We start from the raw sequence: 16,354 nt of genomic DNA on the forward strand, positions 1-16,354 counted from the left end.
CAATCCAGGCAGTGCTCAGGTTAGTGTGTCGGGTTCTGCACGTTGTGGAGAGGCATGTTATTAACAAAAATAGTAAAGTGCCAGATTCTTTTTGTTGTTTGTAAATACAATGTAGCTGCTTTGGAGTGGAGGCCGTTTTTAAGCTCTGACACTCTTCAGTGAAGTTGCTTGCCCTGCGCTGTCAGCCATTCAGAAGTTAGTTTGCGGATTTGTGAGAGGGCGGAGCTAAAGCGAGCTAGCTTCTGTTTCAACATGGACTTGCTGTTGGATGATAGAGGAGCAGTGACAGGCTGCTTTAGTAAAAACAAATTATCGATGTACTGTTCAGTGTGTTACCCTGCCACTCTCTGAGCCGTGGAACAAGAGGAGAGAGATACAGGGACACCCTCCCTACTCTGAGCTTACTGTATTCAGGCACATACTCTAATACGTTGATGATGTCATCACTCTACTGTGGCAGTCCAAGGGAACTTTAGCCCTATTCACTATAATGGGATTTAACTGATTTTAACCTGCTGTACTGTAGAGCCGATACACAATGATTTTCAATATAAAAATATTTTTGACCATTGATCTGTTTCAGATAAAGTTTGTCAATGGAACGCTCTTGGTTATCATGTGTGATGTCACACTCAACAGCCTTATACGATCTATCTGTGTCTGTTCATGCAAGTTAAGTGCATAAAGTGCCTTTAATGCGGTATTCTTAAAGTGCAAATGTTAGATTTCAGTGCATTCAAAGTTTTAAACCTCCCCCATTGCAAAGAACTCCTGGTACTTCCCCACCAAGGATTATTTTTTACATGTAGTTATTTCTCCCCATCACCAAACTCGGTTGTGCTGGCATGGTGACGTCGTGAATATCCGCCGTGATTTCAGTTGTATGTACGTGCATTTCACATTTATAAACACAAACTGCAAATGTTTTGTCCTTTTCTTTTCCCAGTGTCTTCAAAGTGTGCCACTCAAGGTTTCAGAACTTCTTTTTTGCTGCAGATCACGTCGGTGACATGAGCAAGTAAGCCCTACATTCTCTGTGTACATGTCATTTTATTCCCTGTGTCATTTCAGAGTAAAGGTATAGTATTATTCAACGTGTCCTGTATGTTTGCATATAATCTATAATATGATCTATATCTTGGGAAGAGGTTATGTAAGGTTCCAAAGTGATTTATAGAATCTCTCCTCGCTGTTCAACTCCTTTCACTACGGGTCAAAAATCTTTACTGTTAATAATAATAAAGTGTGTGATTATTCAAATACCTGTATGTATGAGATTGTTTTTCCTGTCTCACTCCCGTCAGGTGGATCAACTGTCTGATCACAGCTATACAGAAGCACAAGAAGCTGGAGACAGGACCCAGCAGTGAGGAAGGTGAGTAGAATAACTACCAAAGGATAATATAATAATATAATAATAATATAATGACTATACAATGAATCTCATAGGCTTTATTTAATAGAGGTTATGTGTGTGATGTCACAACATAGCAAAACTGAGTGGCAAGTCTACAATGTTATTCATTGTTTTGACACTCGATTTGCTCTGTTGAAGGTTTTGTTCTGTTAGATTTGAAATGTTTACGCTCTATAGGAGAGTTCAGGGTGAAACTCACACTTCCATGACTTCATTGATATTACGGTCATTGTTTATATTTTATATTTGCACCGTGTGAATCGTTGGCCAGTATTTAATGTGCTGCATGAATACATGTTGATTGAGCTGTGCTTCCTCCCACACATTTACAACAAGCACAGATCTTTACATCCATAATTATCTGCCTGAAGCCTATAATGCATTTACCATAATGCATGACTTTTACAAGAGGTCATGGAGGACCTTTTCAGTCGTTGCTGTTGCTATGGTTACACAGAGTGACTTGACTGAATAAGTAGCCAGGCTGTTCATTATGATTAAACGGTTACAATAGGCCTAACAACTGTTATAATAATCAATGTTTGTTTTGTTGTTTAGAGTGTTACAGTGAGACTGAATCAGAGAGTGAAAGATCACCCTCTCCTGGTCGTAGAAACAAGGTATCACATCATACACACCAGGTTGCCTTTGTCACTGTGCCTGCACCATATGGCTACAGTATTAATATGCATTTTGACTTATTACAGAAACTGAATTACAACACGTATCCTCGTAAAAGGGACAAGGCTGGTAAGATGCCAGCAGAGGGCAGCAAAGTCACAGGTTTGAAACCTTCAGTTCTTCTCCATGGCTTTGGCATGCTTCTCAGTTCATCATAATAATGCATGTTTACATCATTTTACTCGACGACTGTATTTTTCTCCCTTGGGAGAAATTCGAAAATAACACTTCACGTTTCAAAGAAATAAAATCACAATTAAAAATAAACAAATAACATTTTTAATCTGAGAAATGGGACTAAATGACAGACAGAAACCGCATTGTCTGAACAGTGTCTGTTTTCTCCAAAGCTTCACGGGTGGAAATCACAGTTTACTTAAGACTCCGTAACAGGAGAGCAACATTCATGACAAGGGGGCTCATAAAATTAGGCTTTTTACCTGGCATCCCAGTTCCCTCCAGATACTAGAGAAATTCTATATTGAGGAATCAAAATCATGCCTCATCTTGGCCAAACTTGGCCAGACTAAATGTGACATTTCGATTTTTTCTTTAACCCTTTGTGATTATTATTAGTTATTATTAGTTTTCTTGTAGTGATGGTAGTAGTGTAGCCTGGCAAACGTCAGACTGGGGACCACCAATTCATTTTCTCATAGGAGAGGTGTGGTTTACGATCGTCCATAGCCGTTTATTGGGCTGAATGTCTATCATGCATCTGCACGTAGCCACAGCCAAGCGTATCATCGTATCCGATGACGTATGACGTACCCGCTGTAAACTTTCAAGAACACGGCCTAAAGCTTGATTGAAAAATAGCGTTGCGTCCGCTGTGGTCATGTTTGATCCGTAAATAAACTTTTTTTTTTAAATCCGTAAATAAACTACAAGCTTCCGTATATCGAATAGCACGTCATCATCTTGCCGTCCCTCCTCGTTCTGTGATTGGTTCCCAAATCCATGCGAATATTTCGGCCATGGTCCCCAGGCTGCTGTGCAGTTCGAAATGATTCGAGCGCACACAGCAGCCTGGCGTTAGCCAGGTTAATAGTAGTGAGTAGTGTGGTGAGAATTGTTGTAAATATATTCAGTGTAATTAAAAAGAAAAAAATATTGAGGATGCTCTCACCAGGATCTCAATTTGTAAATAGATCGGTGCTCATCGAGGTTCCAGCGTGGGTCAAAAATATCAAATGAAAGAAAGTGGGACCGAGGCTCTGGAATCACAGTGGAGAGTTTATCACGCCAACGCGTTTCAACTCAAAACAAGAGTTTTCATCAGGGCACGTGAATACAGCAGGTGCAAGATCACCTTAAATAGGTGGATCATGTGACCAAATTGATCATGTGACAACCATTTCATGTTAAAACACAATTGATATGAATGAATTCAGTGTAATAATGAAAGATTAAACAGAAAAGTGTGCTCTAATGTACCAGATATGCCGATGTTTCTGGAGAACATTTTAGATGAGTCTTTTCCTGTGTCCGCATTGGGCCGTGGGTCCATAACGTGGTGACATGGTGCTGTGATGTGAGCAGGTCCAGTGGATGAGATGGGCCAGATGATGAACAACATTAAAGAGGGAGGCGTGTCCCTGACGGGGCAGGAGCAGCCCTTCACCCACGACCACTTCAGGAGGTCCTTCATCAAACGCTGCAAGAACCCCGTCATCAACGAGAAGGTCCACACGCTGAGGACTCTGCACAGCACACTCAAGGTCACGCCTCTTTATTAGGACAGACCAACAATAATAAACAACATTAGTCTTCTCTAAAGGGCTGCACAGTCTTTCATCTGACCGAGATTTACACGAAGGACCAACAGTAACTTCAAAATGCATCGTTTTTGTCTTGATTTGCTTGTTTTAAAAGTATTACTTTGAAGTCTCATTTTGACACAATTTGATAATGATTTTTTGTCTAAACTTATTGGTAGCTATTGACTTGCTTTGATTATGATGTGGCTAATTGGAGATCATTTCATCCATGCTTCAGTAAATGCATTTAAGATTGATTCAATAGAAATGCTTAAACATCCAGGTGGACAATCGTGAGTCTGATCATGTCTTCACTCTGATGACATGATTGATCAGACTCATTATGGACAGGAGGATTGCCACTGCGTTGGAAAGTCTGGTCTTCTTCTGGTTTAAACATGGTTTTCACTGAGGCTGCACAATATATCGCAAAAAAAAGCGATACCGATATTGCATCCCCTAATATTGCTATATTAGGGGATGCAATATCGGTATCGCAAGAAGCCACAAGCCACAAATCACAACATTCAGATCAACACATTTTTTTGTAAAGTCTGCGCAACTTGCAAGCTGCATGGGACTTACACACCCAGTTTTCACCCAGTTAAGACACAATTTAGTCCAATTTAAGTCCATTTTATTTTTAGACTGCCGGCGTTACTAAATGACCACTTTTTTCTGAGTAATCTCACGCGTTACTACACTTTTGTCATTTCCCTTATAGTCGATATATAGTCCGATATAGTCCCCACAAACATTGTTGATGTTTATGTATTAATCAGAGTAAAAGAATAGCAGTCTGCTCATGGTCATTTTAGAGGTAGTTTGTTGTATGCACCGAAATTAGGGCTGACTTGTGTTGCTAAAGTCAGTTCAAAGCCTGTATAATGTAAATTATTGTTTAATGTATGTCAGACAGATTTGGCGGTCAACACGGGCCTTGTTTGCGGCTCTTTGCCTGACTGGGTACATTTGATACAAGGCTGACCATAGAACTAGGAACAGTTCATTTGATCTCTCTTTATTTGATCACAATCCAGGTCCTATTCACAGATCAAGATTACAGTAAGGAAATGAAAATAGATGAGCTGAAGCATATGATGGGAAGTGTGACGTCGCAGTCATTGCCTTTTCTTTCACACTTGTTGTAAAAGATGCAACATAAAACAGAAGCTCAGAATTATGCTTTGACCTTGACGTCCTTTCCTGACTTCTGATGAAAGTTGTGAGCTTTGTTCCTCCTAGGCACTTTGCACAGTCCCGTCAGGCTGCAGGACAGGGGTGGATCAGAGAAAGGCTTTAGAATTAGATACACAGCACTGGACAAAACAGATTTCACTCCACTAGTAGAAAAAAAGTCAGGTATAAACCTTTAAGAGACCTGTAGCAAGTGCAAATGCTGTCCAATGTACTGGTTATTGAGGGCGACCTTTTTATTCCAGGCTAAAGAAGCCGAGCTGCTGCAGATCAACAAACTCCTCGACCACTCGGACCTCGGCGCCGCCAAGTACCGGCAGTGGAAGCAGCAAAACGAGGAGCTTCTCGTGGAGATCGAGAAGCTGGCGACTCAAAGAGACTGGACTGTCAAAGAAAACACAGCCACTTCCTTTCCGCCGGACGCTGTGGAGGCAGTAACCACAGCAGCAGCAGCAGCAGCGGAGGGGGAGGAGGAGGAGGAGGTGGAGGAGGCCTTCAGACTGAAGCTGAGTGACGGAGAGCAGCTGGTGGACGCAGAGGCAGAGGAGCAAGTGGAGCTTTCACAGGGATCTTCTCCTGTCGCCACGGAGACAAGCCCCAAACTAGAACTGGACCTGGGCTCGCTCCAGGACTCCATCAACCAGGAGCTGTCCGAGATGGCAGAGACAGGGGAGGCTGAGCATTACTTTTACATTTGAGGAGTTCAGTACCATCACAAACTGCTCGACCAGGGCTGAGAATCAAAAAGGGCACACGTGCATTCTGGACAAGTTGTTATATCCCTGTACATCTATATTTTCATATGGGATACACAGTTTATCATGTATGTGTCACATTATATTTTAGTGTTTTTTCAATATCAACATTCATACTTTAGATGACGTCATGCATATAAATGAATCAATAGTGGGTCACAGCTCTGCTCCTGTTGAACTCTTCTACTGACTGTCTATTGAGAATCAGCCCAGAGTGAAAAGGACTGTTTTTCTATTTGATTTATTCTGGCAATGGACTCCCATGCAAAAAGGAAACACAAGAACAGCTCAGTGTCAGCATCTTATATGAAGCTGCAGTTAACTCTTTTCTACTTTGGATCTGAAGAAGGTGCAAAGGATGTTGTCCAGTTTATCATTTTAAATAAGTGGATTAATCCTAGGATGTAACTGACTGAGGAGCAGTCGATGATGAAGCCTCTTTCTGGTGTGTGGGAGAAACACAAATGCACTCACAAACTCTTTGTAGCAAACAGTGAAGACAGTTTCCCAAAGCGCTGGTCCCTCCCAGCCAAAATCACCCACAATGCACCACGGTGGCTTGTGTGACTCGTAGAAACACTTAAATCCCCATTTTTAAGCTTTATTAATAGGCCTGCCCGACAGTGTCTGATTTGATGTTTCAGTTTTGTGATAAAAATGTAATTTAGTTCGCGAACAAATTTTATTTCTTTCCAAAAAAACCTTCTCAAGTGACATCTTCATGAACAGCGTTATATTTAATTTTGGTCTAATTTGAGTAAGAGTATTACTTTGAGCCCACCAGCACGATAATATATGATATGATGTACATACAGTATAATGAATGCATAAAAATACTGTCCCCCTCTCCATGTAGACCCACCCCCTCCCAGGATAAGCAGAACTTTTCCATTTTGTGACGTCACTTCCATTCCCCCTTCCTTCAAAGGCAGGACCTCTGCTTTGGGCTGAACACACTTTGAGCTCCGAGTTGCTCGAACTGAAAGCATCATGTGCTTTCAAAACGTCCAGGGGTCATTCTTGTTCAGAGAGAACATTTCAGGGTGAAAACTGACAAAAGTTGATTAGGCCTATATCCAAAACGAGTGTCTCTGTATAACTGTATTTTTAAAACTTAATTCCATGCCTTGTTGCTGGTTACAGGAGGGGCATGTTAAACTTCGCCCAATCAATGGCTCTTGGTTAAAGAGTCTTTATTGTTTGAATCCTTATTAATTTGGATCAATAGGATTAATCCTAGTTAGTAATAAGGTTCTTACTGCCTTTTACAGTTTTCTTACAATTTCTTTGCTCTGCTCCAAAAAGAACGGACTGAGTTCCTTCAGAACAACAGGGAGGTCATTCATCTCCAGGAGGATGCAAATTCATTCATTTTATTCTAATGATTAAAGATTAGTTTACTCCTAAAACAATGTAGTATCATACATTTTCCTTTCCAGCTCTGTTGAGACACATCGCATTTTTTTGATTTGAATGATGTGTATATGTGACTGATGAAGAGAAAATCAATTGTTTGTGCAGCTGTTGGTGTTATTTAATGGCTGAGAAAGGCCAGTACACAGAAAAACAAGCCAGAAGAAAGGAGTTATTTGTACATGAAATACATAAATGTTCCCATTTAACAGGAATGACCCAGAGGACACTTTTGTGTTTCTTCTACAATATCCTGAAAATAAAGATTGAATAAAGAGGAGCGCCTCTGCCAAAGAATAAGATACAAGCAAAGAGAGCAGGATCAAGTTCTGATGTAAGGTTCCAGGGCTGACTGAGGCCTCACAGTAAACTGAACCTTAACCTGAACCATAAGAATGAGTTCATTTGGCTGCTCTACCAGCTGACATCATGGCACCATACTGACTGGCACCATACCAAAGTCAGTATGGTGCCAGTACAACTGAGTCCTGACAGTGCGCTGATGAAAACTCATTTGTTGTCAGGAAAACAAAGACTAATGTGTAAAATCTACTAAAAAGACCCTTCCCTCCACCTGAATGTCTAAATGTCACTCACAAAGGAGAGTCACTTTTATATTGATTAAAGTAAGAGCTGCTGTGAAAGCATGGCTTCATTGTAATGAAAACAAACTGTTCATTATGAGCCATCGCTTCAATGCAAGGAAACACATCCTCCACATAGGACTGTCCCTTTTATTCCTCTGTTAAAGGAAGTGAGGAAAGCGTATTGCCCAAGGGTACAACAGCAAAGCCACAGGTGCATAATTACTGTCATCAAATGCATCTTCAGTCTTGGTTAGTGTGTGTGCTCAAGAAGAGAACCACCCGAGGATTGCCACATGTTTTAGTGACACTTACTGTAACGTGCACCACACCTTTGCAATAAAATGATGCTGAACCGGTTTGACTTACAAAGTTCATTTCCTACAAAGTGCTCCCTTTACCCGGCACTGCGAGTGTGCGGCCCCCAAAAGGACAGGCTTTAGTCACAGTCGGGTGCAAATTTGATTATTGGATATACACTGATCAGACTTTGTGCAGAATGTTGTGGAGACTTTAAAGCCCTTGTCCGTGTTGTCAGTTATTGCTGTGGAATCTGGCGTGACGGAGGCACAGCCTTGCTTTTCCAAAAGGATGTTGACTTTGATCAGGCACTTAGACGTTAGAAAGAAGGTATTTAGGAGGAGGCGTTTTCCAACTACTCTGGAATGACTTTACTTTAAGCTCCTTCACGCACATGCTGAGACTGTGGCCGTCAAAAATCAAAGTTAGAAGTCAAGTTTCTCAATATAAACACATTTTTATTGTCACTTTTCTCTTGGTAATCAAAGCCTCTGATGTCTTTTCTGAAGCAGTGAGACATGTGTGAGTGAACAGAATCAAGTTTACAGGATAATTATTATGTATGTGTGCGCGTTAGTCAGCCTGGGTGTGATAGGATGTTGGTCATGAATTATAAACCTTTTACAGCCTGTGATTTGTAAATATTATCGATCTTGCAGTATTTTTTTTTTTAGAAATGACCTTGAACAAGGCAAACGGACATTTTTTTGTTGTTGTTTGCAGAAATGACTAGCTTGTACAACTCATGTTATTGTTGTCAGCCATTTATAATTGGCTATTGTACATAATAACATAGCACATACAGTATTTTATGCTGCCATGCAAGTGCTTCTTCGACTGTAATGTGTTTTTAATAAAGATAGAGCTGAAATGATTCCTGTTTGGATGTTATGTCAACGGGGAACAGCTCTGAAACTTTACCTTTACCTATGTCACTTCCTGTCAGTAGCTTAAACACTCAAATAAAAATAACTTTCTTTATTAAAATTGCTGCTTCACTGAAAAAAAAAGATAATTATGCAACTGATGAACTTGCAACTGATGCTATCTTTCTAAATAGGTCATATTATTAAAAGCATTGAAACCTGTCACATGCACTTTAAAGCTGCAATACGCAACTTTTAATGCAAAAAAAAAGAAAGAAAAAGTTGATATTTTTGTGTATTTGACCTTGTACTGGCACTCATACAGCCACTGGGTTTACAAGGTCAAATACACACACATATCAACTCATTCTTTGCACAAACAGTTGCATAATGCAGCTTTAAACAAAATAAATACATTTAATTTGCGGTTCAAGCATCGACTTCCGTGCACTACAGGAAGTCCATGTTCTGTCTGGATGGTTAAGCAGGACGACCCCATTGACTCATGGGACCTCGCACCCTCCCCAGCTCCACTCCTCCTCCAGGGAAGCTCATTTACCCAGGATGCACCTGAATATTACCCATAATGTACTGCAACTTTCTTTCTTTCTTGAAACACAAACTTTATTATGATATTTGATGTAAAGTGCCATAAAACCATGGTTTAATAAACATTTTTCCTAATATGCCCAAAGTTATTCTGAATTTAGGCTCGTATGGTTGTTTTTAAAGATCTGCCTTGAATGAACCCTGTGTGTCCAAAACAAATTTCCTTCAGAATAAGGAATAAAATGAATCTTGAATCTTGACTGAATGTGAAGAACGGCAAGAGACAGGAGTACGTGCCTCTGTCTCCGAGGTCAATGTTGACCTGATGAATGAAGAAGAAATGGATAATGAGTGTTTCTATTGAAGAAGCATCATCACAACAGCCCATTCAGGTTTCCCTTTTATTGGACAGAGCGCACACATTCAGAACAATGTCAAATAAGGTAGAGAAAGAAATCCAAGCTCAGATAAACAGTTGCATCATCTGTGTTCATATTTGAGACAAAATGAGCAGTGTGCTTTATCAAACAGATGTTCAGTGTCACTGACGAAGCTTCTCGGATGAAAGGCGGGTCATCGACACACTTCAACCACAAAGAACAGATGACGGCTCAAAAACCTGCATCTACCACAGACAAGTGCACGACTGAGAGCTTACACAAACGCCTTTTAGAAAACACTTTGTATCAGTACTTAACAAGCGGACGAGCTGGACCAACACATCAGATCACTGACACTGGAACATGGGGGACGAAGGCATCTGTGGATTTATGAGTGTCCTACAGCAGTTTTGGTTTGGAAGGGATTATTTTACATTCAAAATGACACCACACACCAGACTCAGCCAAAACCATGTCGTCACGATCCAAGTGCCTTTCCCAAAATGAAGTGAGCAGGTGATTGTTCCAAATCTGGACCAGGTCATTAACAGTTTTTGGGTCGGGCCAGGCTAATCAGTCAGGATCACCCTGTTGGGGATTCATCTATTGAGCATGTTTTGGGGTGATGGGGACCCTGATGGGGACCCAGAGCAAGCCCGTGAACATGCGCTCTCCACACCGTCAGGCGTCTTCAAACTGCACCCAAGGATGAACCAGACCTGTGCTTCCAAGGACAGGATATCGTCATCTGGGCATGTGTATAGCAATCTTTGTAGAAAGTAACAAATAAAAATAAAATAAAATAATCTATCTCTCATTCTTCTGGAATTTAGCAAATATAAATAATTTAGAAAATTCTAATTGACCTAAAAAAGTTAAAGTTAATTCTGATTTCATGTCAGACACTGAGATAAAAATGACGTCTTTTTATATAGTGTATGTAAACATCTGGCTCCCTCCCATTGTACGTGTTTTTGTTGTTTTCAATGATTGTATTTTCAATTTTTTATGCTTGTCTTCTATTTTGAGGTGACCTCAACAGGTTAGCAATAGTATCCATAAATAAAATGGATAAGAACATAAGAATGATGAACCTTGTTTGGCCCACACTTTGGTTCATAAAGCTCTTTTGGACAAATCTTTCATGCACAGCCGCTGATTGGAATCTCTTACTCATTTCCATCCGAAATACTATGATACTTTTAAAAGAATGGCTCATTAACAGACACTCACACACACACACAGAGCAGGAGGCCAGCAGGGGGCGCTCACAGCTCTAAGGTCTGAATAAGGTGATGGGCGACTTTAGGACTGTTGGTTGGTTCTGTTCTTGTACATAGAGTAAAGTTGTTTACTAGTTTGTATATTCCATATACTATAACCATGTGATTTTGTAAAGATTGTAAAACTTTCATTTGATTTTTTGAACAGCATGGTATCGGAAAACAAGTTTAGGTACTACTAATACCAAAAAAAAAATTATTGAAAGAAACATTCTCTTTAGAGACCAAGTTTTGATGCAGTTGGTCCAGTCGTTCAGGTATCGGTATAAACATGTAACAGTGCCCAGCCCTGGTACTGGAACAGAAATGTTCATTAATATGGACATATAAACAGCTCAATATTCATGTGAAGCCAATGGATGTCTAACAGAACAGCTCATGGAGATGCAAACACATATGTGTGAGATATATCCAGAAATATTCACCTTTGACTCCACTTGGTCGAGTGAGGGTTTGACAGTTTTTTTCTTCTGATTAGATAAACTTGCCAATTCAATCCAGGTGTTGCTGTTTTCTTCAGGCCAGAAGAAGAGTAAAATGATTGAATTCTGAAATGGACTTTTCCTAGGCTATCAACAAAACTGCCTAATATAATTTTCAATAGGCTCCTTAATATTGGTTCATTACTCTTTCAAACTCATCAGCCGTAATTGATTGACTGCAGAATCCTTCCGCAGTCAATCGGCCTTCTGCAGTTTGACATTTTTGCACTGGTGTGTACAGTATGTGGAGTCTGGCCCATTAGTGTGTATGGGGGAATCCAGCCAATGGAGAGACTCCAGGCCTTTCAGCCATTTGTGCAGCTTCTGCCATTTAAGAACTTGGGCCATTTCAACAGTTTGATCAGTTTATGGAATTTAAAAAGTTTATGCAATATTAATCATTTATGCAAAATAACCACTTTATGGAATTTAACCAGTTTATGCATTTTAAAGCATTTATGATACTCAAGAGTTTATGCCATTTAGGATTTATGAATTTTAAAGAGTTTATTTCATTTACATACTTTATGCAAATTAACCAATTCATGCATTTTACCAGCTTATGCAGTTTTTACAGTTTATGCAATCTTAAATTTATGCAACATGACAGTTTATGCATTTGACCAATTAATGCAAATTAAATTATGCAAATTCGCCAATGTATGCATTTGATCGGGTTATGCAAATAAGATTATGCAAATCAATCAATTTATGCAATTTGAACAATTTATGCAATTTCTGCATTTGCTTCCTGCAATTCCGCAATTTTCTAGTTATGTTTGGTTAAGAGAGGCCTCCTTTCCAAAGAATCACTTGAGAATTTGAAAACAAATCTAAGGGGGTTCATAAGCTAAGAAAGAAACCACTGCTGTGGGCGGGTAAAACTCTCAAAGAATATTCTGGAAATGGAGATGTCTAGCAGTTGACTTCATAGACATCGATGTTGGCCTTGTTGCTGATGTCAGGGCAGGAGCAGGTGGGGCACGTGGGCAGCTCTGCGGGACATGTGGCACATTTGGGTCTCTTTAAGCTGAACATAAGAGCCACTCCGCCCACCATCTGCAGACAGGAGCCCAGCCAGCCAAAGTACAGCGACCTGGCCTGGCGCAAGCTGAGCTGTGTGGACTGGGAGCCATGCCCTTTGTAGCTCTGCTCGTGCAGTCCCAGCTGGTTAAGGTTATGAGTGTACACAGACAAAGTAGTCAGGCTGAGCAGACTGGCCAACACCATCAGCAGACCTCCTGTGGCTGCCACCCCTCTCAGCGGTAAGTCCTTCCAACACCGCACCCCTATGCATGCCAGAATGATCCCCGTCCCGCACAGGAAAAGTGACGTGAGCGTGAGCCCTTGAGCCAGTCGAACTCGCGGGTCCCTCTGGTACGCCCCTGACACTGGCCAACAGTGCTTGAGCTCTGGAGGGGACATTTGCAGACAGCTTTCCCACAGGCCGTCAGAGCGGACCAGGAGCACCGCCTCCACGCCCAGCCTTTGAGCTCTGAACCCCTGCAGCGTGGCACCCGGCCCAGACACCACCACACGCGCCTGCCCCTCTCTCCACTGAGGGGTGATGGCCGCCGTGAAGACCAGCACCAGCCCCAGAGGAGCGAAGACAATCCCCATCACCATGGAAGCCGGGGTCTGCATCATGGGGAGCGAGTGACGGAGGTTCTTCTTATCAATCTGAAAAGAGACCCAATTTTAGAATCAATGTAGATCATTATCGCTCAAATTCCAAACACCATCACTAACGCCGGGGGATTTTTACCCGAGATAATACACCCATAAAAAGTACTTACTAAAATATATTAAAACATGACAATACATGACACATTTGAGTAGTGTTATTTAGACATGTCATGTCATGTCTTTTAGACATGACACAGTTATTATTATAACTGTGTCATGTTTAAAAGACCATCTGAAAATGCTCCAAAATTTCTGGAAAATTAGGAATTTGGCAACAAAAAATTGATGGTCCACCCATTCCTGGGATATGTGAGACTTCCCTGATGAAGGCTCAGTGTCCTTGGCACACAAACAGTCACAGGAGAGAGAAACTAAATGAGTCTGAATGGGTTTGAATGGGTACAAATGAGCAGCTGACTAAAATAACTATGTGCTACTCACTTGCTGTGAAGCCAGAGACACCGAACTCTGTGACAAGAGCAAAGCTGGAGTTGAAGTAGGCAAAATAAATGTGTCTTGAATATCAACCTTGAAAGGGGGCAAGATTTCCTGATTTTATACACTAACCCTAACCTACCTTATATATCACTACTGCCTGTTTTGGACTAGGAAAACACCCAGGCCAAGGTCAAAGACAAAGCTGAAGCCACTCAGAGGCCCAGGACACTCAGATACAGCACACAGCATGATGAAAATCACATACATGTATTTGCTCGGGTCAATCCACCCGGCAATGGTGTTCTAGGGTTAAGATTGCTACATTTTGAGGCCACAGTGGCTCAGAGAGTAACGAGTGTCGTTGCGTTCTTTACCACCTTGCCTCCCGGCTCTGAGGCTGGTGTATGGATTAGAGTGTGAATGGGTGAGAGCTTCCTTTAAGCCTATAGGTACCATTTACATTAGTTTCATGCAACAGGTGTGTCAAAAAAATAATAATAAAATGGGCCTCTCTCCAGGCAAGTATCAAATGTAACTGTTTAAATGCATGATCTTAAGTTCAGGGTTGTTTGTACTGAACAATTGGCCTAAAGGACACTGTCATGGAAACGACAAGTAACAGACGGCCGTTGATATACACTATTACAAGCTGAACTCCTCTTGTTTATACGCCTACTGCCAAGACCAGGATTATTAGTGTCACTGATGAAGCTTCATGCATCAAGAGGAAAACATGTAACACTTAAACCACAGTGTACAGATGACCTTCTATAATCAGTGAGAGATAGACTGCTGTGCTTTACTTAATGCTAGTCATGTATGCTAATACTGTCTCCCCAGGTCACTTCATCTGATTACACAGTATGTAATGCAGAGATCATGTTCAATATGCACATAAACAATGTTTTATTTTCCTGTGCAAAAGAGGGAATGGATACGATCCTTTATGCTTCAGTACACAAATGAACATGGAGCTACATGGAGCCACAACAACCACACAGTAGCACTGTAAGAGCTTACCTCTCATTTCCTCCATTGCAGCGTAATGTCCGTGTGTCTCCGTTGTCCAAATGCCACGTCTAAAGCAGGGACACAGGCAGGAGAGCGCCGCATTCACAAACGGGCTCCACTGCTGTGGACTGGGCAGGGAAAACTATGGTCCCGGAGCTGTTGCTAGGATACAGAGATCTCACATCACAGCACGGATCTTTTGGTTGGAAGAGACGCCCATACAGGACCTTGGATTCGGTGAGAGAGAGCAAACAAGGTTTTGTACCCAATCCTTGTGTGTTCGATTTTTGACCCGCTAGAGCTTTGTGACAGTACTGGCTGCATGCAAATTAGAATAAGTCTGGGGCAGGGAAAGGAAACAGAGAAAGAGGGAGAGAGAGAGGGGAAGGGAGAGAGAGGGGAGTGGAGAGTGAGAGGGGAAGGGAGAGAGGGGAAGTGAAGGAGAGAGGGGGAGCAGGGGGAGTGAAGGAGACAGACAGAGAGAGGGAGAGATAGGGAGGGAAAGGGAGAGAGAGGGAGAGGGGAAGGAGACAGAGAGAGAGGGATTGGAGGGAGAGGTGAAGGAGGGGAGGGAGGGAGGGAGAGGTGAAGGAGACAGACAGAGAGAGGGAGAGATAGGGAGGGAAAGGGAGAGACAGGGAGAGGGGAAGGAGACAGAGAGAGAGGGATTGGAGGGAGAGGTGAAGGAGACAGACAGAGAGAAGGAGAGGTAGAGAGGGGAAGGGAGAGAGGGGGGAGGAGACAAAGAGAGAGGTAGTGGAGGGAAGGAGAGGTGAAGGAGACAGACTTGGGGCCTTTCTGAAACCATTCCCTCCTCCCTTCAGTGAGGGCACCTTCAGAGTTTCACTCATCAGAGAAATTCGAGCTGTGACTTTCAGATTCAGATTCAAATATGTCGTATTTACATTATATAATTTAGCTTCTTCAAACTCACAAGTGAAAGAGACAGAGAGAGAGATAGAGGGAGAGGAGAGGGAGGGGGAAGGAGACAGAGGGAGGGAGGGAGGGAGGGAGGGAGGGAGGGAGGGAGGGAGGGAGGGAGAGGTGAAGGAGAGACAGAGAGAGGGGAAGGGAGAGAGAGAGGGTTGTGTTTGTGCGTGTGTATGTGCGTGTGTGTGTGTGTGTGTGTGTGTGTGTGTGTGGGGGGGGCTAACAATGTCAAAGACATGTTTTGATCAGAGCTGTAGCTTCAAGACCAATCACTGTGAAACCCACCCATTTCTTTAACTTCTGATGAAAACAATAAACAGTTTCATCCTCTTTATTTATTTAAAACTCACAGAGTTGGCTTCCACTTGTATACACCAAACAAACTCCACACAGGCTGGGGATCGAACCCGGGACCTTCACATGCAGCTGTGCCACAGTGCTGCATCATTCATTCATGCAGGGCTAAGTATCTCCATAAACTTTCCGTCACTTGAGGATTTTCCATCATAAAGGTTGAACTTTACTTTGGTAAATGCTTTAGTAAACATAGACTTACCAATCAAATGAAAAGAACATTTTCCCAACCAAGGGTGCGGGACACGGGTGGTGGGTGAGCAATTCG

At 41.9% G+C, this 16,354-nt stretch overlaps 2 protein-coding genes across 2 annotated transcripts in view; one reads left to right on the forward strand and one right to left on the reverse strand.

Annotated features, from left to right (window-relative positions):
- Positions 1-5,807, forward strand: part of cnksr1 (connector enhancer of kinase suppressor of Ras 1) — a gene marked incomplete at its 5' end in the record, with an annotated part of 43,129 nt that extends 37,322 nt beyond the window's left edge. The window contains 7 exons of the mRNA XM_079574201.1: positions 947-1,018; positions 1,305-1,375; positions 1,976-2,037; positions 2,125-2,200; positions 3,641-3,819; positions 5,301-5,489; positions 5,532-5,807. Of these exons, the coding sequence (XP_079430327.1) occupies positions 947-1,018; positions 1,305-1,375; positions 1,976-2,037; positions 2,125-2,200; positions 3,641-3,819; positions 5,301-5,489; positions 5,532-5,753 (871 nt within the window). The 3' untranslated portion in view covers positions 5,754-5,807. The remainder of the gene's footprint in view (positions 1-946; positions 1,019-1,304; positions 1,376-1,975; positions 2,038-2,124; positions 2,201-3,640; positions 3,820-5,300; positions 5,490-5,531) is intronic.
- Positions 5,808-12,489: 6,682 nt separating this feature from the next.
- Positions 12,490-15,182, reverse strand: cldn23l (claudin 23-like). Its single transcript, XM_079574048.1, has 2 exons — positions 14,812-15,182; positions 12,490-13,347 (listed from the first exon to the last, which is right to left on the reverse strand). Exon 2 carries the CDS (start codon positions 13,312-13,314, stop codon positions 12,583-12,585), a length of 732 nt encoding a protein of 243 aa, XP_079430174.1. The 5' UTR covers positions 13,315-13,347; positions 14,812-15,182; the 3' UTR covers positions 12,490-12,582.
- Positions 15,183-16,354: the final 1,172 nt, after the last annotated feature.

This window comes from Gobius niger, assembly GCF_951799975.1.
Source record: "Gobius niger genome assembly, chromosome: 16".
In the NCBI taxonomy this organism is placed as follows: Eukaryota; Metazoa; Chordata; class Actinopteri; order Gobiiformes; family Gobiidae; genus Gobius; species Gobius niger.

What these genes read in the sequence shown, in the direction of transcription:
- cldn23l (XM_079574048.1), bottom strand. Translation starts at nt 13,314, where the DNA reads ATGATGCAGACCCCGGCTTCCATGGTGATGGGGATTGTCTTCGCTCCT.